The 25,611-nt window shown below is 32.3% G+C and overlaps 1 protein-coding gene across 2 annotated transcripts in view; it reads left to right on the top strand.

Annotated features, from left to right (window-relative positions):
- GALNT13 (polypeptide N-acetylgalactosaminyltransferase 13) overlaps positions 1 to 5,183 on the top strand; it is a 577,778-nt gene extending 572,595 nt beyond the window's left edge. For both annotated transcript variants that reach the window (XM_031960655.1, XM_031960656.1), the window contains one exon: positions 643 to 5,183. In XM_031960655.1, coding sequence (XP_031816515.1) covers positions 643 to 783 — 141 coding nt within the window. In that variant the 3' untranslated portion in view covers positions 784 to 5,183. The remainder of the gene's footprint in view (positions 1 to 642) is intronic.
- The last annotated feature ends 20,428 nt before the right edge of the window (positions 5,184 to 25,611 follow it).

Genomic DNA, 25,611 nt, shown 5'->3' with positions numbered 1-25,611 from the left:
CTCTTTTGCAAGTGATAAAACTAAGATTCAGAGAAGTTAAGTGACTTGCTCACAATCAGTTATACAGTAAGTATGAGAGATAAGACTTGAACCCAAATCTTCTGTCTTCCAGATAATATTCCTTCCAGAATGCCAAACTATTCTTTCTATATAACAATCTAGATCAGTGTTTTTTAACCTGATTTATATTATCAACTTTTTAAATATTTTGATAACTGAATTTCCATATAATTAGGTTTTTAAATTTTTGGATTCCATTGGCTTCACTGAACTGTGAATGGGGTCTATCATAAACATGAACTGGTATAACAAAAATTCTTAATATCTATTAATATAGGTAGTGTATTTTAAGACCTTTAATATAATGCTAGAATGAAATAGATTGTTTAATAATGGTAAGAATTATAATACAGAATATAAAGAAGACAACAACACAAAACAATGATGACTTCTGGTCTAGATTATTAATTAAATGGCATGAATATATAGTTTATATAAAATACATGTCACAAGTGCTGTGTTGCATACTAAGGAAAAGTATATCGTTAGCGTTAGATTTGGCCTACTGGGTTTAGTTCAATGATTGTTTATTATGTACAGATGTACATGTGAAAATAAATGTGCCTTGCTTACATTTTTCAGAAACTCACGTTGAAACACATCAACAGCAATCAGTGTCTTGATGAGCCTTCAGAAGATGACAAAATGGTACCTACCATGAAGGACTGTAATGGAAGGCGATCCCAACAGTGGCTTCTCCGGAACATGACCTTGAATGTCTGAGTCAGATGAATGTTGCTATGTCTTTTTAAGTCCACTGACACTTTTATTTATAATTTCAGTCAGTTGAAGGCATCATTCATTTGGGGAAATGAAAATGTTAAAAGACATTTAATATGACCAGAAATGGGATTGTATGTTTGTTCCTCTGCTTTGGGCAGATTTGCTATAGTCCAGTATGAAGTTTTTATATCTGTTCAAAGGAAGCACAGTTTAGAAGCTGTAAAGATCATAAATGCTATTATAAATACCACAGTGAGTTGAGGGGAAGGAAAATATATCTATATAAATATAACCCTTTTGAGCTTTATCTCAAAGGATTTGTTTGGTCTTTTTTATTTTTGGTTGTTCTTGTGATATTACAAAATAATGCTTGAAAAGGGACATACTGTAAAATGCCTTATAAAATAACTTTTTAGAGGATTATGTTCATTATTTTATAAACTGCCCTATATCTAATTGTTCCTCATGGGAACATGAAGTAACTACTAATTGTCTCACATTTTGTTTTATTTTTAAAGACTCAGGAGAGTTTTAAATTAATAAGGTACCTGAGCAGTAAATTCTCTATATATGCTGAATGTTTCACTTTCTATCCCAGGAAAAGTAAGAAATTATAAAACATTTAAATACTGAATTCTTGGTTTTAATAAATCAAAGTTATTATCAAATTTTTAACAGCAAAAACTTTTAGCATCAGAGGCTGATGATCCTGAGTCACAAGGATCATAGCAGGTAAGAATGAATTATCCAAGTTCCAGTTGTTCTCATCACTTCAAAGTTGAGTAAAACCCAAAAGAACCAGTCAGAGTTGATATCTAAAATTTAGCTTTTGATCACTGACTTTTTGGTCTAAATGTAGGAACATTGAAGCTATCTGGTTATTTTGCTCTAAGCTTCACATACTGTGGTCTCCTAGTTGTGCAGCACAGAAACGCAGCATGGTAGATTGGAGGTTGAATTCTAACTCTCAGTTTTGAATTCTCTAACATTTCACAGAGGTCACTTCTTTTTTTAATGTGATTTTCTATAAAAGGAAATAGAAGAGCATCAAAATCCCATTGTCATGTGCTTCTCACTGGTAAATTCATAAGATCATTCTATTTTTAACATGTTTCTAAATATTATTCATAAAGAATTGATTATTGTTTGTATTTTTGCTTAGCTCTAACAGTACAGGCAAATCCCCTCAATGCCTTAGTTAATTCAAATAAAGGCAATTCACTAACCAGTTATTTAGCATTTGAAATATGAGGTACACTATACTTACGGGCTTTTGAGAACACAAAGTCAAAAATGAAACATTATTATTCTTCAAGAAATCTGCTCCACTGGGGTTAATTTTTTTAAATACCTTTTAACAACAACAACAAAATTCACTTGGTTGCCAACCTTTGAGTAATGAGCGTTTTGCAACCTAGCTGGGCTAGGCTAGAAGAGCAGCACAGAGAATATCAAAATAGAGAAAAGAGTCACCTTCATCTTGCAGTGAAGAATCAGTGTAGGACAATAGTAGAAGTCTAAATATCTTCAACTTGTACATATATTTGGCAAATTTTGAAGGATGGATCTGAAAACATTGCTCAGTTCCCACGCTTTTGTTCTTTTGGAAGTCTATATGTATAAAATTACTCTGGCCATTAGTAGAGCAGGACACATGGGAAACTAAAGAATTATATAGAAAAACTCAAATTTCTCCTAGTATATTCATGTAGCCTTTTACATGTTTTACATCTCTTAAGATTCCTTTACCAGTGGGAGATTTTCTGAGAGTGCTTCTTTCATGAAATTGAACAACGTAGACCAGCTTGAGACAAATAGGTAGTAAAGATAGGAAAGGATGCATTCAGTGCAATACAAAAGAAGCATAAGTTGTGTGTGGGGGTGGGGGTGGGGGGAGGGAGGGCTTTTTCAAGAAGCTCTTCCATAAGCTTTTCAATACTACTATTGTCTTAGATTCTTTACTTGGCACATCACACAAAGAAAAGAAGGATGCTAGCTTAGTCAAGGATTGTCATGACTATCAATGATTTTGACAAACATTAATTTTTATTTCATACAACCAAGGGCATATGTCATAAATAGGGGAGGCAATTAATGCAAATATTGTATCAATTCTCTTTTTTACTCCCAGAAGCATTTTTCACCAGGGGAAGAATTTAATCAATTCTCAGTGACTAGAAACATTAGAAGTAATTTCTAGTAGCATAACTGCCAACCAAAGGGATCAGGAACTTTGCTTATTGAATTTTCCTCCTTCTCCTACCCTTAACTACCTGCTGTCTGACACTCCTCTTTCTAGGTTCTTTGGTCTGAACATGCACAGGGCATAGTGTCCCTGCATAGCATAATTTTGTCTACAATAGGTAAGGTATAGATCTAAAGACTTTTTTTTAACAGCCAGTTGTTCTTATTAATGCTTATTGCACTAAAATATCATATATATATTACCAAGAAAATGGACCATTGATTGGATTTTTAATATTATTCTTGTAGCTTGGTATTTGATTTCCCCCCTCCCACTACTTTTCATATTCTACCACTGTGTTTTAAATATATGATAAAATATCTATGGCCAAATTGGGGGAGGGATCAAAATTGCATTTTAACATATTAAAGATTAAGAAAAAATAAATAAATACTCTAATTAGAGGATTGACTTTAAAGTTTAATTAACTGCTATTCTTCATTTGTTCAGAGAGATATATGTATGACTAAAATAAGAATAAGCAGGCATTTTAGACAGGTACATAATGCTATATTTTTAAATCATATAATATTATTGAATAACAGCATAAAGCTAAAAATAGACTACTTAGTGAAATCTTACATTTAGAATCAATAATCGTGATTGTTTTTCAAAGGGACCTATTAATTTAGGGACCTATGCCTAAGGAAGTGGAAACCTGAAACAACAAAGATGACACTGACAATATTTTTACATTATGCTATCCTTCTGGAACAACTAAAGTCACATTCTTTGAACTTAAAACAGCACAAAACTAAATCATGATCAGCAAATTAAAAAGAGTTCTATAAACGTGTACCTCATACATTTATTGTACAACATTTTAAAACCAAATTTCAGAGTATTTTATTTGGACTAGATGTCCTTTGGTCTCAAAAATAGATAGTCCCTTTGCAAGGAACTTTATATAACAAATCAGAAAGAATTTCTGTCTTCATGATAATGAAATTTTCCTTTAAAAATGAAATGAAATTTCAAATGAGCATCATATTTTTTTTTAAAATCTCTGCTGCTACATTATATCAATAGAAACATTTTTACTTTGGAGTTTGGGGCTTATTGCCAATCGATAGCATACCTAACATTAAGCTTTTTTTTTTTTTTAAATTTCTAAAAACAAGGTAAATTTTCAATCTCAAATCACTTATAATTTGTTCTTTCTTAGGGAGAACCAGAACCAGAGACATAGGAGAGGAAATTCAGACATCATCTAGTCCAACACCTTCATTTTACAGATGAGAAAATTTATACCCAAAGAATTCATGACTTCCTCATGTAATATAGGGTTGGTTATAGAATAGGAACCCAAATGTTCTGACTCCTAGACTTCCACATTGTGCCATCTGACTTTACCAAGGAATCCAAACCAAACTAGGGAAAAACAAAGGATGACAGTTTTTTTTTTTTAGCATGATGCTCCAGAGATATTTAAAATCTTACCATCTAAATTCATAACTCTTTTAAAAATCATAAAACAGGCAATGCCATATCCTTACACCTGAAAAATGTTATGAATCTCTTTTTTAAATGATAGCTAGCCAATTAAATTTTGTTTAAAAATTCCAGTTCTATAATATAAACTAGGTCTTTTGAAAATATTTTCTGATAAAGTATATTCTGGTCCACCACAACTATTACCTTCTTCACTGAAATCCAGGTGAAAATTAACTGTGCTTACTTGCTTGCAACCAGAGAAGGAAATTATTTCTATGGATTGTCATGGTATTCAGCTCCCATTAGCTTTTAAGAAATCTAAATGATGGCTTCTCAAAGATTGCTGTGTTTATGGAGCTCTCACTACACTGACCATGTTGAATTAGACTCATGGAATATTTGCCTTTTCATTTTGTCTTGATTTCTTGATGCAGCATAAAAAAATAAAACCAAAAACCACCACCACAACAACAAAACTAGACCTGGTAAGGTAAGTGCAGAAGAAACAAGAATACCATAATTAAAAGCATTTGATTGGATTTGGTAGTATACGATTTTAATACTGACATGGACAAGTCATTTTATTTTCTCCATTCTAGTCTCCCCACCTGGAAATTAAGGGAATTGAACTAGATAACTTCAAAGGTTTCCTACAACTATAAATCTTTGGAGCAATATATGTATATGGATACATAAACATATATACACATATATGCACACATATATCTATATACCCATATATGTCTGTATATATACACATACATATACACATATGTATCTCTGTATGTATATATAAACATATACATTCTATCCAAATAACAGTTTTAATCTAAATTCTATTTTCTGGATTTTATAAGCAAAGATCTTACCTGGTAACAAGAATTTTGATGGTTTCACTTACTAATAATTAAATTTATGAGCCTATAATTCTGGTCTCAAATGAGGCAATGCCTATATAAATGTTTTAAATATAGAAGGATCTCTGTTAGGTCTACTACTTCGACAAATGTGCAGAATGTAGGAAGGAATTAACAAAATGTTACTATATAATAGTCTCCTTTCAACATCCCTCTTATCTGAATATCTCTAATGTAATTTTAATTCAATAGATAGCAAGAATTCCATTAATTCTGCAAGACATTTGGTCTCAGGATTCTGCCCACATGACATCCAATATCAATTATTATTTCAACTATATAGCATTATATTGAATAGATAAAAATGAGCTTAACTGCTATACAGTTGCTGAACACATCTGGTATGACTACACTGTGCTTAAACTGCTAGTAAATAAAAGTCATTGTATGATCTTGAGTTGTTGAATGAACACCAGGGGTATATTTGAATTAAGTTGTGTGAATTTTAGTGTTCAATGTCTGTTTTTCAATGTTCAGTAGTTTCTTCAGGCATTTTTCATTGTTAAGAAACAAAAAGTAAATTTCCTTCTAATTCAGGGCAGGTTTATTAAATATTTTTTTTTAACAAAAAGCATCTTTATAGTAATGATATTGTTCATAAGCAAAAAAAAGGGGGGATTTCCTAGAAATGTTGTCATGATTTCAGTCACTTTCCCATGAATTAGAAGGAAGCTATGAAAAAAAAAACTGATTAAAATTGTGTCTCTAGTGATTGTAAAAGGAGAATTGCATTGCCCATTTTATTTGTTCAGACAAAAGTTGGTTCTTTTTTCTTGCTGACAGCTAAAAATAGTACTGGAAAAACTGAGATTCCAAGGAGATCCAAGATTGACACAGCTTTAAGAAGTCATTTTTAAAACTTCCTGAATACATGCTTGAGACATGAATCTCATAAATTTATAAATGTAGATTATGCATAAAAATTACACATTTTAAATGTTGTAAAAGTTAAATGGTATAATAATTATCTTTGATGTAAATTTAAATATTTATACATTTTTGTAGAAATAAAATATACCAATTTAGTTTTCCTATGGTATATGTTGTCTTATTTTTTAAAACTATCAAACCAATTAGTTTATGCTTATGTTCGATTTCTGGAATTAACTACATAATAAAGTCCCTAGATTATCATTCAGTTTCAGTAGAATTTGACAGTAATTTCAGTGAAATCTCTCAATAATAGTACTAGAAATACTTTTCATTGCCAGAGATCCCTAGACTGACAAACATTAATTATGAATTTTTTTAAAAGTTTCTGTTGAACAAACATACCTCTTGAAAATAAACTGAAAAAATTAAGGTAGCTGGTAATATATAATGAAAAATCCTTTTTGAAGTAGTATAATTCACTTCCAAATTATTTTAGCCCAGTACTCAAGTGAGTACCAAGTGGCTCCAAAAAAATGATCTCCAAGTTTATAAAGGTAAGAGTAGAATGAAATTGCCTTTCATAAAGATAGTGATTTTCTAAGGTGGTGTTCAACACCTCTAGGAATCTTAGGAACCATGAGAGCATCAAAAGAAGGATTATGTATGCAGGACATAGTGAGGCAAACTTGGAATCCTTGATGCTATTGAAGCTTTGGCTGGTGGACCATTTGAGTTCAAGAGTTCTGAGATGAAGCAGGTTGGTCCAATTGTGAGTTTGAAAAAAGTTAAACAAAATATGATCATGCCCCAGGAGTGAGGCAGCATAACAGGCTATTTAAGGAAAGGCAAAATTGTACATGTCAGAAATGGGGCAGATTAAACCTCTTAGGCCAATCAGTAGAGGAATCAATCCCATGAATGGTCAATGTTCTTCCAAGATTCTTCCAGAGCAAGATAGTGCTCTATCTTGTTTTTTATGTTTGTGCCACATTTTATTTTCTTATTTGTGCCAATTTTATTTTCTATCACAAAAAAAGCTTTGAAGGATACACTCCATCTCATCATTTGCTATTAATCCAGATGTTCATTATTCTTGAGTCATTTGAACCTAAATGTTTTTCACATTTACATATTTTCTTAATATAAAATATAAAATAGTTCACTCTTCCTAGGTCCTTGCAATAAAATACCCATTTTTATGTCCATGAATCCTTCTCCACCTTGTCTTAGTAAAACCTTGGAAGTCGCATTGGCTTTCTCACATTAAAATATTTATTTCATTCTCATTCCTATGCAGCCAAGACAGTAGAATATAGACAGGTCTGGACCCACCTTAACTCTCCCAACATTCTCTTCCAAATTGTTTTCATATTATGTCTCAAATAAAATTTTAGAATAGGAATCAACAAAATGTCAGAGAGAGATATGTCTTTTTTTCCTGAGATAACTAGAGGGCCATAATAAAAGTCTGTAATACTATAACCTAGGCCAAGAAAACAGGAGTACAAACAATGAGTTTTGGAGGCAGTCATCAGTAACAATAGCTTTGTTACTATATCTCAGTTAAAAGACAGTAGGTGGATTTCACAATTAGAGAGAGAGCGAGAGAGGGAGAGAGAGAGAGAGAGAGAGAAACAGAGACAGAGACAGAGACAGAGATTTCATTACATCCCTTATGAAGAATATACTAGATAACTAGGACAAATTAAGAAGCTTGTGAAGAGATGGTTTTCGGTTTCTTAAGTGAGGCAGAAGAACTTGAACTTGAACTTGGATATAAATGAATTTTTATATGTGAATTTTTAATCAGAGGAAACTGTTAAATACATTTTCCAGGTATTGCTTATGTGGCCTTTGACAATTCACTAAAACTCTTTCCACTCATTTTCCTATCTGTAATGAGAAGGATTGGACTGGATGATCTCTTTGTATTTGATGAGAGATATTGCTTTATGCCAAAATTCTGCCACACTGTTTTCCAGATTTTCCTGCAGTTTTTGTACAACAGTGAGACCTTACCACAGTAGCTCAAATCTTTAGATTTGTCACTTCATTATAAAGTTTATTTGCTTTTTTGTATTGTGTGCCTAATTTATAACATTGATCAAACTTTATTTCAGGTAAGTGTTTCAATCATTTAGATTACTAGTATTTTATAGTATGGTTTGATATCTGGTATTAAAAAGCTCACTTCTATTTTTTTTTCATTAAAACCTTTGAGATTCTTTACCTTTAATTAAAGGTAAACTTTATCAAATGCATATACACATATATTAAATAAGCTTTATTCTCTTCTAGCTCTATAAAGTGATCTTTGAGTTGTTTGGCAAGGCACTGCATAAAAAAAATTAAATGATGTTATCATTTTTATTACAATAGCTAGATCTATATATGAGCAATTTAAATTTCTCCAATTATTTAGCTCCATCTTTGTTTCCATATGTCTTTGTTTCCATAAAAAGTAACTATATTCTATAATATATAGATGCATTTTAAGCAATTCCCAAATGTTTTAGTAATTTGCATCATTTTGATTGATTTTTTTTCTTTCTAGAAATACTGATGATTTATGTGGGTTTATTTTTATGTTTTACTGAAATAACAAATTATCTCAAGTAATTTTAATTGATTCTCCAGGATTCTCAAAATCATTGTAATATCTACAGAAAATGATATTTTTGGGGTTTTTTCCATATGTTTATTCTCTCATTTTCCCTTAATACTCCCTTATTTTCTCATTTTATCATAATACTTACTATGTGGCAGGCAATATGATAGGCACTTTTTACTATTATTATCATTTGATCACAAAGCAACCTTGTGAGGTAGTTGTTTGAGAAAGTATACCAAGGTAGGTACTGGTAGGGTTAATCTCTGTGCAACATAGTTCCTACTGGAGCATGGTAACATCTTATGCTCTAGTTTTTACAGGAGAGGTCCTAGCCCCCTTAGACTTCTGTATTCACTCATCTAGAGCTTCTGATTGCTTCAGAATCTTTGTGTGCAGAGCATCCAAAGGTTTTTTGACTTATTTACTAGAATTCAGGTTGGCTTTGCCTTCAAGTAGTATACTTCAGCACTATATGACTGCAGGCTTCTATTTTGTTCAGTCTAGGTATAAATGGAAAAGCTTACTGCTAGATATCTAGCAGTTTTGACTATTATTCCATTTGCTGCTCTTCTAGATCTTTGCAGGGATATTTGTAGGAAGGCTGAGCTCTTCCAGTATCTTTTAAACTGACATTCTAACTGGAAAGAGCATTATAAATGAATTTGAAAGAACTTTGAGAATGAGGGAGTTCCACAATCCTAAAAGAGCACAAATGATTTAATTTTCCAAAAAGGGAGGAGAATATACTTGCTGTTCCCTCTTATTTTTTATAGATTTTGGAAGGTGCTTGTCTTAGAAGGCTCCAGGTCAAGAGTGGTAGTTGTGTGGTAAATTCCTCTTTATCTTTGAATATAAGAGAATTTGTTGACATTTACCTACATAAAATATTTTTTTTTTTTTGGTGGAGGGGAAGAAAGTTGCTTCCAAGGTAAGCAATCTCCTTAGTTCAACTGCCCTGGCTTTCTTGATATATTAACATACCAGGAAGTCTGACAACTTGGACACAGAAAAGAAGTGGCAATAGGCAATGAAAACTGGTTGTCACAGGGACAGGGACAGCTATATCTTTTCATGAAATTTTTTGATGCTCTCACTATTTTTTATTTTCTTTTATTTTTAGGAACAACAATGATAGAGATGAGGGCATCTTGACTTAGGGAATTAAGAGATCAAGTATCTAATCTTAAGTGCCACATAAACAAAATACTAAAAACATTCACAAATTTAGCAACTTAATTATTGGAGTGCATAATGCCATTATCTCATTGGAATGATGGATATTTGAAGATGTAAATTTTTAGTTTAGAAAATGTAAATGTAGACTAAAAAGCTTTGATTTTTTTCTCTACTTTCTAGAATCTAGTATATAAAAAATTACTATTAGGTCATTTGTAATAAGCTCTTCTGTTACTCTGCGTACTAAAGATAACTCAAATATTTTAAAAAACACACACGTGTGTGTCTCTGTATATATGTATTACATATACATATATATATATATACACACAAAATTATGGAGTTTTGGTAGGTAAATATTCAATTAAACATAGAATTCATGTCAATTCTGTTATATATGCCTTCACATGCGTAATGGAATTTACTGTTGAATAATGACTGATATATTTACAGCTTCCTGTGATATTGGTCTGAAAGTGCCTATTTATTAATCACTATCAAGAATTAACTTAGGAAGAAAACTAAGCAAATTTTTATCCTTTTCAAAGTGACTTTAGCATTTTTCATGGTATTTAACATTCACACACACACACACACACACACACACACACACACACACAAATAAATTAGGGAATCAGAAAAAGTTTGACCTTTCTATGCCAGTGATTGGATACACTATTTTTGCAGCTCACTTCAGGTTCATCTGTTTGAGCATCTGATTTTCCCATTGAGTTTTGGCTTTCTCAAAGAGGTAAATATTTTTTACTTGCCAATTTCTGACTTTTGGCGGGGATCAAAACACCCTGATATGCTATAATTTTAAATGCCTGTAATCAGTAAACATAGTCATATTAAATTTAACTGTGTGTGTGTGTGTGTGTGTGTGTGCGTGTGTGTGTGTACCTGTATATATTCTTCTTATGTAAAATGAGCTGGAGAAAGAAATGGCAAAATATTCTAATGTCTTTACCAAGATAACCTCAAATGGGATCACAAAGAGTCAGAACTAAACAACAGATATATACAGCATATATGGGAATGTATGTATGTACCCCATCTGTATATTATATATATATATTGTTTACTGACTTCAGAGTTAGGGCAGAATAAAGACCTATTAATATCTATTAGGATTTCAGCATTTAGAATTGAGAGAAGAGAGAGAACTGCTAAGGAACAGTAGTCAGGAGTTTTAGAGTTGTAATAAGAGTAGAAGATTATCAACAGAAAATGTTAAAAGGAATAGGTATAAACAAAAGTCAACAAAAGTGACAGAGGCAGTACTAGCTTCTCTAAGGCTATATCACAAAATTTCAACTTTTGATAATTTCTACAGTCTTAGAAAGGCTTTGAGTATGGCCTTGACAACTCACTTTTGTCTGCTCTTAGAGTACATGCCTTACTTTATCATGAAGATGTTGGCCAAGAAGCAATGTGGGTTTTTTTGCCATGTAATGTCATAAAAAAGGAAAAAAAAATACAAAGTGATTCTCCTTTTTTGGAGTCATTTTTATTATTTTAAATTGAAATCAATTATGCTATTCACTTATATTCAAGCCAGTAGGTTTGTTTTCTTTTTTAAAACTTTTTATTTTTCAAAATATATACATGGACAACTCTTCAACATTCAATGAAGAACATGAATTCTTCAACATTCTTTTTCTATATATATATATATACATACATATATATATATATATATATATATATATATATATATATGGACAAATTTCCAACCATTTGCAAGGTTTCCTTGCAAAATCTTGTGTTCCAATTTTCCTCCCCTTTCCCCACCCATTCTCTAGATGGCAAGTAGTCCAATATATGTCAAACATAGTAGAAACATATGTTAAATCCATTATATGCATATATATCTATACAATTATCTTGCTGCATAAGAAAAATCAAATCAAACCAGAAACAAAATGAGAAACAAAAAAAAATGCAAGCAAACAACAACAAAAAGAGTGAAAATGCTATCTTGTGAGCCACACTCAGTTCCCTCAGTCTTCTCTCTAGGGGTAGATGGCACTCTTTATCACTAAACCTTTGGAATTGGTCTGAATCCTCTCATTGTTAAAGAGAGTTATATCCATCAGAATGGAATTGATTGTCTTTTCAATGTGGCCTCCTGCTAATACAGTGATGGTGGCAGAGTAGCAAAAGAATGAGAATCTTATCAAACAGTGCAAAACATCACACAGTTTTCAGATCATCTATCCATGTCAGTAGCCTAAATGTGAGATCCTTATTCATTAAACAGATAAACACCATACTATTACTGTAATAGTATCATATCACTATTAATAATCCCTATATAAAATGAAACAAACAAACCAATAAAAATATATGGTAAATGTGCTGGGTCGTATTTGACTATATAGGCTATATGTTTCTGGATGTTCCCACCTAGATATGACTCATAAATAAATCAAAAATAAATATTTCTAGCATGTTCTTCCCTCATTTTTCTCTGAGGGAATATGTTTATGAATAAGATCGTATTTCTACTTAAAGGAACTTTAATTCCTATCAATTCCAAGAAAAAATAAGCCTAAGGCTATCTCTTAAAAGGAATTTAACCTTTAAAGTGGGACCTGAGAGAAAAGAGAAGGGAGAACAATGAAGGGGATATTTGCATGTACTTGGGGGTTAATTTAATGTTTTATAAGCCCGTAAAATAAAGATAAGTTTTAATTGAATTTTGGAGCATGAATGTATTCTAGTCTTTGTTAGTTGATCTATCACGTAGAGTATAAACTATACTTACAGCATATGAAAGGCAAAAACTAATATTTGAATTACTCAAATTAATGCTGAGGGAAATTTTTTAAAAGCTTGGATAAATATTGACTTGCTTTTTGTCTTGTGAAGAGGAGAGGGAAGGGAAGGAGAAAAAAGTGAAATTCAAAATCTTACAAAAATGAATGTTGAAAACTAGTTTTATATATAATTAGAAAAAATGCTATTAAGGATAAAAAATTAAAAGCTTAGATAAATAATACCATTGCTTTCATGAAATTTAGAGTTTAGTAAGAAGATATGACAAGTATTTCTAGAACAGTATAAAAACTATACATGTCATATGCTTGAGATAAACCGCAGTGCAAGGTATATGTGATGCCTAAGGAATGAAAATTACCATAAAAGAGAAAGGCTGCATTCAAAGAAGACACATCTTAATTAGGTCACAAAAGATAATTTGGAGTTGAAATAAGGGAAACATCCCAACCATAGTTTATGTGAAGATAACAAATATGGGAAAATATAAGTTATATCGAAGGGATGAAGATTAATCTAGTCTATTCAGAGTTTATTGTCCAAATAGGAATGTAATGTGAAATAAAATTAGAAAAGTAGTAGTAGCACCAGATTATGGAAGGCTTTGAATGTCAAGAAGAAATATGTGAACTTTACTCAGTCAGGAAATATCAAACCTTGAAGAATTTTGAGCACAGGAATGACACATCCAGACCTACACATGTGAATGTTTTTGTTGTTGTTGTTGTTTTTGTGTATTTTTTCAGAATACTGAAGGGCTTTTGTGAGGGGGTGAGAGAGTAAAGTAGAAATAACCAACTAGAAAGAAAAAATAACAATTCATGAAGCTAATATTGGGAAGCTGTACTTTAGAGTAAATCAAGAGCAAATATTGCACAAGAGAAATATTGCAGAGTAATGTAATGGAAACTGAATGGAAAGGGAAAAATGGAAAAGAAAAAAAAAAAACAACAGAGATTGAGGAGAGAGTTTTAAAAAATGGGAGATAAATGAATATTACCACTTACAGAAATAGAGGAGCCACAAAGAATAATGTGGTGAGGGGGAAAGGTAAATGTGTGTGAATTGCTGGTGGAACTTCAGTGAGGTGAATGGGCATCCATAAGCAACTGAAGATATGGAAGGGATAACAGAGCTGGAGGTGTGAATTTGGGAGTGACCTGAATCTTTGAGGTTTAAACTAGGTAAGCATTTTGAAAAGTAGTATATCATAGTGGATAACATGAAGATCTTAGAGCAAGACTTCACTCTTAAAAATATAGGCTGTATAATATTAAGCAAATTGCTTACCTCTTAGCATTGTAATCAACTTTTTATGACTATAAAGCTCAAGCAAAGCAAACACTTGTAATGGTTTTCACCACATGTTGCTTATACCTTTGAAATCATGGGTCCATTCCAAAATCCTATCCCTGAATTGGAATGAAAGTTGAAGCAAGTAGAATGAATGCTAATGCCAAATATGAGAGAATATTTTAATAACTTCTAGGAACTCTAAGGTGGGGAGGAGGGATACTAAAAAAGGGAGGGCTGTGAGAATCAAGTGGTGCTCACAAGTTAATACTGGGGAAGGGGGGAAGGGGGAAAGAAGGGAGAAAAGCATAAATAGGAGTTAACACGATGGAAAGTAATACAGAATTGGTAATTTTAACCATAAATGTGAACGGGGTAAACTCCCCCATAAAGAGGAAGCGATTAGCAGAATGGATTAAAAGCCAGAATCCTACAATATGTTGTTTACAGGAAACACACCTGAAGCAGGGAGATACATGCAGAATAAATGTAAAAGAATGGAGCAAAATCTACTATGCTTCAGGTGAAGTCAAAAAAGCAGGGGTAGCCATCCTGATCTCAGATCAAGCAAAAACAAAAATTGATCTAATTAAAAGAGATAAGGAAGGGCACTATATCTTGCTAAAGGGTAGCATAGATAATGAAGCAATATCAATATTAAACATATATGCACCAAGTGGTGTAGCATCTAAATTCTTAAAGAGAAATTAAGAGAGCTGCAAGAAGAAATAGATAGCAAAACTATAATAGTGGGAGATCTCAACCTTGCACTCTCAGAATTAGATAAATCAAACCACAAAATAAATAAGAAAGAAGTCAAAGAGGTAAATAGAATACTAGAAAAGTTAGATATGATAGATCTCTGGAGAAAATGAAATGGAGACAGAAAGGAGTACACTTTCTTTTCAGCAGTTCATGGAACCTATACAAAAATAGACCATATATTAGGACATAAAAACCTCAAACTCAAATGCAGTAAGGCAGAAATAGTAAATGCATCCTTTTCAGACCACAATGCAATAAAATTACACTCAACAAAAAGCCAGGGGAAAGTAGACCAAAAAATAATTGGAAACTAAATAATCTCATACTAAAGAATGATTGGGTGAAACAGCAAATCATAGACATAATTAATAACTTCACCCAAGAAAATGACAATAATGAGACATCATATCAAAATGTGTGGGATGCAGCCAAAGCAGTAATAAGGGGAAATTTCATATCTCTAGAGGCTTACTTGCATAAAATAGAGAAAGAGAAGGTCAACGAATTGGGCTTGCAACTAAAAATGCTAGAAAAGGAACAAATTAAAAACCCCCAGTCAAACACTAAACTTGAAATTCTAAAAATAAAAGGAGAGATCAATAAAATTGAAAGTAAAAAAACTATTGAATTAATTAATAAAACTAAGAGTTGGTTCTATGAAAAAACAACAAAATAGACAAACCCTTAGTAAATCTGATTTAAAAAGGAAAGAGGAAAATCAAATTGTTAGTCTTAAAAATGAAAAGGGAGAACTCGCCACTAATGAAGAGGAAATTAGAGCAATAATTAGGAATTACTTTGCCCAACTTTATGCCAATAAATTCGACAACTTAAATGAAATGGAAGAATACCTTCAAAAATATAGCTTGCCCAGATTAACAGAGGAAGAAGTAAATATCCTAAACAGTCCCATCTTAGAAAAAGAAATAGAACAAGCTATTAACCAACTCCCTAAGAAAAAATCCCCAGGACCAGATGGATTTACATGTGAATTCTACCAAACATTTAAAGAACAATTAACCCCAATGCTATATAAACTATTTGAAAAAATAGGGACTGAAGGAGTCCTACCAAACTCCTTTTACGACACAGACATGGTACTGATGCCTAAACCAGGTAGGCTGAAAACAGAGAAAGAAAATTATAGAGCAATCTCTCTAATGAATATCAATGCTAAAATCTTAAATAAAATATTAGTAAAAAGATTACAGAAAATCATTCCTAGGATAATACACTATGACCAAGTAGGATTTATACCAGGAATGCAGGGTTGGTTCAATATTAGGAAAACTATTAGCATAATTGACTATATCAATAACCAAACTAACAAAAACCATATGATCATCTCAATAGATGCAGAAAAAGCATTTGATTAAATCCAACATCCATTCCTAATAAAAACACTTGAGAGGATAGGAATAAATCAACTTTTCCTTAAAATAACAAGGAGCAAATATTTAAAACCATCAGTAAGCATCATATGCAATGGGGAAAAACTGGAAACATTACCAGTAAAATCTGGAGTGAAGCAACATTGACCACTATCACCATTATTATTTAATATTGTATTAGAAATGCTTGCCTTGGCAATAGGAGTCGAGAAAGTGATTAAAGGAATTAGTGTAGGCAATGAGGAAAACAAACTATCATTCTTTGCAGATGATATGATGTTATACCTAGAGAACCCCAAAGATTCTACTAAAAAGTTATTAGAAATAATTCATAACTTTAGCAAAGTTGCAGGTTATAAAATAAATCCCCATAAATCCTCAGCATTTTTATACATCACCAACAAAATCCAACAGCAAGAGATAAAAACAGAAATTCCATTCAGAATAACTGTCGACAGCATAAAATATTTGGGAATCTATCTACCAAAGGAAAGTCAGGAATTATATGAGCTAAATTGCAAAAAACTTTCCACACAAATAAAGTCTGACTTAAACAATTGGAAAAATATCAAGTGCTCCTGGATAGGTCGAGCGAATATAATAAAGATGACAATACTCCCTAAACTAATCTATTTATTTAATGCTATACCAATCAGACTTCCAAGAAAATATTTTAATGATCTAGAAAAATAACAACAAAATTCATATGGAATAATAAAAGGTCAAGAATCTCAAAAGAATTAATGAAAAAAAAATCAAATGAAGGTGGCCTAGCTGTACCTGATCTAAAACTATATTATAAAGCAGCAGTTACCAAAACCATTTGGTATTGGCTAAGAAATAGATTAGTTGATCAGTGGAACAGCAATATTTTACATTTTAAATTTAATATAATCAAAATGATCTATTTTGTGTTCAAAAATAATCTCCAGTTCTTCTTTATTCTCCATATATAAGTAGACTATCCTATGTTCTTCTAATTTGCTTATGATGTCATCCTTTATGTTTAAATCATGAACCATTCCCACCTTATCTTGGTATGGTGTTAGGTATGGGTCACAATACCTAATTTCTGCCATACAGGTTTCCAATTTTTGCAGAAGTTTTTGTCAAATAATGAGTTCTTATCCCAGAAACTGGGATCTTTAGATTTATCAAACACTGGATTACTATCGTCATTGACTATGGTGTCTTATGAACTTAACCTATTTCACTGATTGACTACTCTATTTTTTAGCCAGTACCAAATAGTTTTGATGACCACTGCTTTATAATATAGTTTTAGATCTGGTACAGCTAGACCACTCTGCCCAGCATTTTGATAATTCCAGCTATTTTTGCTTTCTACCTATCATCCCACACTCTTGCCATGTGCACCTTCTTTTCCTATAAAATTCTTTTCCTATATAAATCCCTGATGATGTTTATCATTCCTATTCTTTATTTATTGTACATTGCAGCCTTCTCATTATCACAATTAAATACCTTCTTTACCTTAGTTGTCTTTTCTACAATACAGCAAGCATTTGAAGATGGATGTCCGTAGTCAGAGAAGGTCCAGGGACATATAAACTGCAGGGAAATACAGTTTTGTATTGTTTCTTTCTGTTCCAGAAGGGATTAAAATAATGTGACTAACTATGAGTGAAACTTGACTACGGCAGAAATATTAAGGCATTTGGGAAGGTGGCTTCCTGATGTGTTTAAAATTGAATTATGTTTCCTAATAAACCTTTTTACCTTCCAAACTTTAACACTTCTCAGTTTTAAAAACAATTGTATAATTGTTGGTGGAATTGTGAATACATCCAGGCATTCTGGAAAGCAATTTGGAACTATGTTCAAAAAGTTATCAAAGTGTGCATACCCTTTGATCCAGCAGTGTTACTACTGGGCTTATATCCCAAAAAGATTTTAAAGAAGGGAAAGGAACCTGTATGTACAAGAATGTTTGTGGCAGCCCTCTTTGTAGTGGCCAGAAACTGGAAACTGAGTGAATGCCCATCAATTGGAGAATGGCTGAATAAATTGTGGTATATGACTATTATGGAATATTATTGTTCGGGAAGAAATGACCAACAGGATGATTTCAGAAAGGCCTGGAGAGACTTACATAAACTGATGCTGAGTGAAATGAGCAGGACCAGGAGATCATTATACACTTCAACAACAATACTATATGATGATCAATTCTGATGGATGTGGCCCTCTTCAAAAATGAGATGAACCAAATCAGTTCCAATAGAACAGTAATGAATTGAACCAGCTACACCCAGTGAAAGAACTCTGGGAGATGACTATAAACCATTACATAGAATTTCCAATCCCTCTATTTTTGTCCACCTGCATTTTTGATTTCCTTCACAGGCTAATTGTATACTATTTCAAATTCTGATTCTTTTTGCACAGCAAAATAACTGCTTATACATGTATACTTATATTGTATTTAAATTATACTTTAACATATTTAACATGTATTGGTCAACCTGCCATCTGGGGGAGATGGTAGGGGGAAGGAGGGGAAAAATTGGAATAAAAGGTTTGGCAATTGTCATTGCTGTAAAATTACCCATGCATATGACTTGTAAATAAAAAGCTATATTAAAAAAAAAAATAAAAAGAATTGTATAGTAGCTCAATTAAATATATGTTGTTTCATTTATACACACCCTATGAATTTTTAAAAACTCAATCTTCACTTCAAAACAAACTCTTGGTCTTTGAGTACAAAGGTATAATACAATTCAGTGGTCTCAGGTAATCATCTTCTCTTTGAGAGAGAAAGCATCTCAAGGAATTAGTTTTCCAATTTGTACAATGAAAGGGTTGATTGGGCAATATTATCTCTAAGCTTCTATGATTCTGTGGCAGAAAATATTACCTATATGTCCTTAAGATCACATGGGGATCATGTGACAGAGTCAGAATTAGAAACATGAACTTCTTTCTCCTAGTATGATGCCATTCAGTTTGCCTCTTAAGCAAGACCTTACAAAAATTTGGAAAATTCATCCTTCAAGCTTTTGCTGACAACCTACTATGTCTGGTTGCTCAGGGTATAATTTTCCACTAAAGCTCAAATCAGAGAATATTTTCAAAAAAATGTATTCTATGGCAAGTAGGTGGCACAGTGGATAGAGCATCAGCCCTAAAGTCAGGAGAACCTGAATTCAAATCTCACCTCAGACACTTAACACTTCCTAGCTGTGTGACCCTGGGCAAGACATTTAACCCCAACTGTCTCAGCAGAAAAATGTATTCTAAAGGTTATTTTTAACTTTGCTGAAACTAAGGAAATAATGAAATGTCCAGAAAACCATATTTTTTTCAAAATGATACCTGAAAACCTATTAAGTTGTTCTCTGTTATTAAGACTGCCTATATATTTTTTTCTAATGATGCTTAATAGGAAAACATCTGTTGCCAAGTTAACTTAATTTCTAAAAAATCAAGTCTATCAGAATGACTTGCTCTGTGGCAAAAAAAAAAAAAAAAAAAAAAAAGTACTTTTAATTATTTTGTGGAGTTAACATGAAACAATTTATTACTGATCAACTCTGGTGGACGTGACTCTTTTCAACAATCAGGTGATTCAAGGCAATTCCAATAGACTTTAGATGGAAAGAACCATTTACATCCAAAAAAAGAATTACAGAGACTCAATATGGATAAAAGCATGGTATTTTCACCTTTTTGTTTTAATTGTCCTTAGGTTTTTCTTGAGCAGCATGACAAATGTGGAAATATGTTTAGAAGAGTTGCATGTTTAACCTATATTGGTTTGCTTGCTATGTAAGAGAGGGTAAAAACAGAGAGAGGGAGGAAAATTTGGAACCCAAGTTTTTGTGAAGGTGAATGTTGAAAATTATCTTTGCATATATTTGGAAAAAATTAAAATACTATTTTAGAAACAGCTTATCATAACTTGAAAAATCATCATGAAATTTTTGTACACATCTATAGCTGAAGCAAAAATCATTAAGTAACCTATATGGTTACAATTGTGTAAGTACATTTAAAAAGCACTACCACAAACCACCTTGTGATATAAGAAGTTGTTCACTATGGGAAAACATTATAATTTGTAAAGAATTCAGGAAAAAATAGAGATATGTGATTTAAATATTGGTGGTTTAAGAAGAAAAACTGTTGTAATTTGGAATATTTTTAACAAAAAAATGTAATTTGAAGTTCAAAGTCAAACATTTTCAAGATAAAGATTGTATAAGATTTCTTTAACAAAGAAATGTATAACTATTTTGATTTCAGTACTGCAAGAACTTGTGGTTTCCTCAGCATAGGTTGTCTCTCTACTCATGCATATCACCTCCTTATATATGGTCTTCATGAATTACTGGGGACAAAAAGATTCATTGTTGATAAAGGGTCTTTCCAGAATCAGATAAACATGTCCTTAGGTGTGGTTATAAATAGAGTTCATCACTGGGTCCTACTTCCTTTCCAGTTTCATAGGATGTGAAAAGATTTAAGCTCACTGGTAGAGGCTCCAGGAACCAAAGATCAACTCTACAATACAACAAAGCTGAAGTGTAGAAGTATAGTGGAAGAAAGATTTCCATACTCATCAACTAACCAGTGAGTTATATATTCACAAACTAATATACCTAGAAATAAATGTAAAGATAATCTTACTAATAGCATATCATTAAAAGAACTATAATCAAAATTAGAGGTCCAGAATTTAATGAATACAAGATATTGCCCAAATTTTGAGGGAAAGGTAGCTCACAGACTGGTTTTCTTTCAAAATGGGGCTCATTACTGTCATTAGGTTCCAATTTAAGGAGAATGTCAACAGGGAGAGTAGTACTGTTGACAAAAGTTCAATTAATAGCTAACATTTATATGGCACTTTATAGTTTTCAAAGTGCTCTGTATAAGTTTTCTCATTTAATTCTCACAACAACCCTTTGAGATAGGTTCCATCATTATCCTACTTTACAGATGAGTACATTGTAAAAAAAGATGTTATGTGACTTGCTAGGGCTACAAATCTAATCAATGTAGAGGGCATTGACAGTGGACTCTACACTTCTAGTAGTGACCAGAGCTCATTCCATTCCCCAGATTCTTTTAGTTAAGTGCACTTTTAGCATGGTCCAACATTCAATTCCCAAGCAGTCATAATTTGAAATAAAATTTCAGAAAGCTCCTTTACAGGAAAACACTGGGGACTGCTTTTAATGAATGTATGAAACTAATTTGGCATAGAATTGAATTTCACAAAGAATATTCAAATCTTCATTCTAATAAATGCTCTTAATCTCTTTACCCAATTAAAATCCATTTTAATAAAAGCAAAAATCACTGATTTGATTTTGTCTCATTTAATTTTCTCTTCTCATTTTCTAGAGAAGATGTGAGGAAGTAAGTGCTTCAATACAAATGGCCAAAAGGAGAAATAAAGAAACAACATAAGTAGATATATTCAGTCTTGGATAATCCCTCCTTGAAGATTAAGTCACCATTTTGTGAGTATACACACATAGACTGGTTATGTAACTATGTAACTTTCTTTTTTAACTATCAATATGATAGTTAAAAAAGAAAGATCAGTTGCTAGATTTAGAGTTTAAAAAGAAAGATTTTATGAAAAACCTGAACACTGAGAACACTGAATACTGAGTCCAGATTTCATTCCTTGGCTTCAGCATCAGGAATGTAACTGAAAAGTGCCCACTTTTATGAAAAATTTCTTAGGAAACTATGAGTAGAATAAGAAAATAAAGCTCTTCTCAACTCACAAAAGTACAATGTTTTCCATTTTTTTTTGTTTGTTTTTCTTTTCTCTTCCACTGATCAGACAAAGGAAAAGTGGAAGGGAAGGGAGAAATCCACTTGAGATAAACCTCTTAAAAGCCAAAGAAGTTGTTACAACTTGCGTTGCATATAGCAACAGGATTAATAGGTGAGGTGTCTCAGAAGATATAGCTATGAATGTGACTGAAAGTCAGTCTTCTTTTGCCATCTTTGTGAAAAACTGAAAATGAAATTGTGGTCTTACTATTGGAAAATAATATTACAATGAATAGAATTCTTGAACAAAGGCATGTGCTGGTCCTTTGCTGAGTGACATGCATTTCACTGACCCAATATAAAACACCAGATTTATCACCAAAGATAGAAGCTTCATCTAAAAATGACTGGTCAAAAGAAAATGCCCATTAAATGGACTATAAAAAGAGCTAAGTATAACCAGTTTCATTTTTTTTTTCTTTTGAGGGATTTTGTTACGGGTAAGAACTCTGAAACAAGAATTCTTTTTTTTTTTTTTTTTCTTCTCTTTTTTTTTTTTTTTTTTATTTTTTATTTAATAGCCTTTTATTTACAGGATATATACATGGGTAACTTTACAGCATTAACAATTGCCAAACCTCTTGTGAAACAAGAATTCTTACAAGGTGTTAAGTAGGTGGAATTGAGAAATACAGTGGTTATCTAATTTAGCATGGTGCTTAATAGTTCTCTAAATTCAATATGATTGATTTAATCTTACAACAAATAATGGTTTCCTGGTGATACACTGATTGGATTACACTAAATGTAGATCATATAAGCTGAGACTCAGAGCCAAAGACAGATCAGAAGGGCTTGGAGAGAGACTCAGAAGGGCCAGACACAGACTTGGAAGGGACCCAGAGATGCATTCATTCCACTGTCCACCTTTGTGGTGGCTGGCGGCTGAAACATAAGCCTAAGGACTCAGAGTCCATTCCATCTTCATCAGCCTGGTGGTAGCTGGACTATCCTCCTGCTTCCCCCACTGAAACCAAGACTCCGGAAGGCCTTTAAGAAAGCTAGCCTGGACCCCAGGCAAGGAAACTAGATTATGAAGGAAATAATAAAGGATTTGGACTTTAACACCTGGCTATTCTTGTGGTGATTATTCCACTGAAATGAAGGCCACTCCAAGACCTCCAGAAAACCAAACAAGAACATTACAGGATTTTCCCTTGAACTTGAGTTGGGATATGATTTTATCTTTTTTCTTTATCTCCAAGACATCTACCATAACTTGGCAGCAAGAACATGTGCTTGTCTGTTTGTGGCTAAATTTCAGATTACTTTCTTCTGCTTTCTGTTTTATTTTGTTTTGTTTTGTTTTTAACTTTTGTACAGGTCAACAGCAAACTAAGAAATAGATATTTTCAGCCAAGATGATGATCTTATAAATTCAAATTGTTGAGAATTTCTAATTAGAGCACTGACTACTCAGGATGTGATTTTTACCACAACACTGATTATTGGGGAAGTCTCCATATCCCTTCTAGAATGATATGGGGAAAGGATTAAGAAATTCCAAGCAATGTTTAGGCTAGTCAAGAGATCAGAAAATTGTGCATTACTCAGACAATGCAGGCCTTAAAAAAAAAAAAAGGAAATATCTATTTCAGTTGTATCACAAAGATGTTCTCACTGTTGAAGGATGGATGTAAAGGCTTATTGTTTTGTTTCTGGCTTGGTAAATGTGTACTTATGAGTAGTTTATATTTTAAGTGTTTTCTTTTTTGATAGAGAAGGAAAGAAACTACTCTCTTCTACTAGATAGACATACTGTTAAATTAAATACTTTTTTTGTCAATAGGTATGACAATGCCAACTTTGAGAAGAGATTCCAAACAGGAATTATACACAAACTTTCTTTCTCAAAATTTCCCTAGAATGATTACAGAGTGGGAACTGTGATACAAAGAAAGAGAAAAGATTATTTCTCCCTATTTGAGGTATAAGCCTCCAAATTATCTTTCTCATTTCTTCCCTCCCTAGACTCTATTATAGAAAGAGAAATTTAATATAGCTCATACATGTAAAGTGCTACAAATAAATTTCCATATTAGGCAAGTTACCAAAGAAAACATGAACCAAAAACAACAACAACAAAAAAAATAAAGATTAAAAAAAAGCATACTTCCAACTGCATTCAGACCCCATCAATTCTTTCTCTGGAGATAGATAATATTTTTTCATTGTAAGTGTTTCAAAATTGTTTTGGATCATTTTATTCTTAAGAATATTTAAGTCACTTATACATTATTATAGGACATTTTATGCATATGCATAATTTCCTCATGGTTCTGCTCACTTCACTGTACATCAATTCACATAAGTCTTCTCAGACTTTCTGAAAACATCCTACTTATTTATCATTTCTTGTAGCGTAATTGTATTCTATCATAATCACATATCACAATCTGTCCCCAAATGATGATCATTCACTAAATTTCCAAATCTTTGCCATCACAAAAATAACCGATATAAGGTTTTTGTTTGTTTGTTTTTAATATATAAACAAGTTCTTTTTTTTTTTTCTTTATTTTCTTTGGGATAGAGATCTAGGAATAGCATTTCTAGATCAATGGTAGGTATAGTCTTATAGCCCTTTCAGCATAGTTCCAAATTGTTCTCCAGAATGATTAGATCACATATTCAAAGAAAGAACTATGGAATCTGAATACTAGTCAAAACACACTATTTCCACATTTTAATTTTTTTTAATTTTTCAAGGATTTTCCCTTTTGTCCTGATTCTGACTAATGTGGAAATATACTTAACATGTGTATAGGTAATATCAGATGGCTTATTGTTGTGGGGAGAAGGAAGGAAAGAAAGAAGCAAGAAAAAAATTGGAACTCAAAATCATGAATATTAAGCTATATGCAATTGAAAATAAATAAATAATATTAAGTAAAATAATAATAATAATAACAATGGTTGGATCAGTTCACAATTTTACCAACAGGGCATTCATGTCTCAATTTTCCCACATTCCCTCCAACATTTCAAATTTTCTTTCTTTTTTTTTTATCATATTAGCCAATATGATAGGTGTGAGATGGTACCTTAGAATTGTTTGCTGCAGCAAATACTAGTTCTCTTCTTGGTCCTAGAACTGCAATTAGGTCCTGTATTCCCCTGAGATTACAAACAGTATTATTCCTTTCTGTCTTGGAACTGTGATCATGACCCTGGCTTTTCTACTGCAGCAAATGTTAGTGTTCCTTTTTGCTTTGGAGATGTGTATTATCTATGCAACAGAATAATGCACACAGTATTAGCAAAGAGTTCCCTATAATCTTTTTCTGATCAGTTGAGTGCTCTATTTCTGATTGGGATTCTGAGAATCCCAAAGCTGCTGCTTCCATTACTCATACCATTTTCACAATCTTTTATTATTGTTGCCCTGAAATGGGCTCAAGGGTGGTCTCCAAACCATAAACCTCTTCTGCTGAACTCCTAAGTTTTCTTGAGCTGGAAAAATGCCTCACTCTAATCTTTTATTGAATGTGCCACTCCAGAATTTGACTTGAGGTATTATTTTAA

Source organism: Sarcophilus harrisii, chromosome 3 (assembly GCF_902635505.1).
Source record: "Sarcophilus harrisii chromosome 3, mSarHar1.11, whole genome shotgun sequence".
Lineage (NCBI taxonomy): Eukaryota > Metazoa > Chordata > Mammalia > Dasyuromorphia > Dasyuridae > Sarcophilus > Sarcophilus harrisii.
This window is presented reverse-complemented; position numbering and strand designations above follow the sequence as displayed.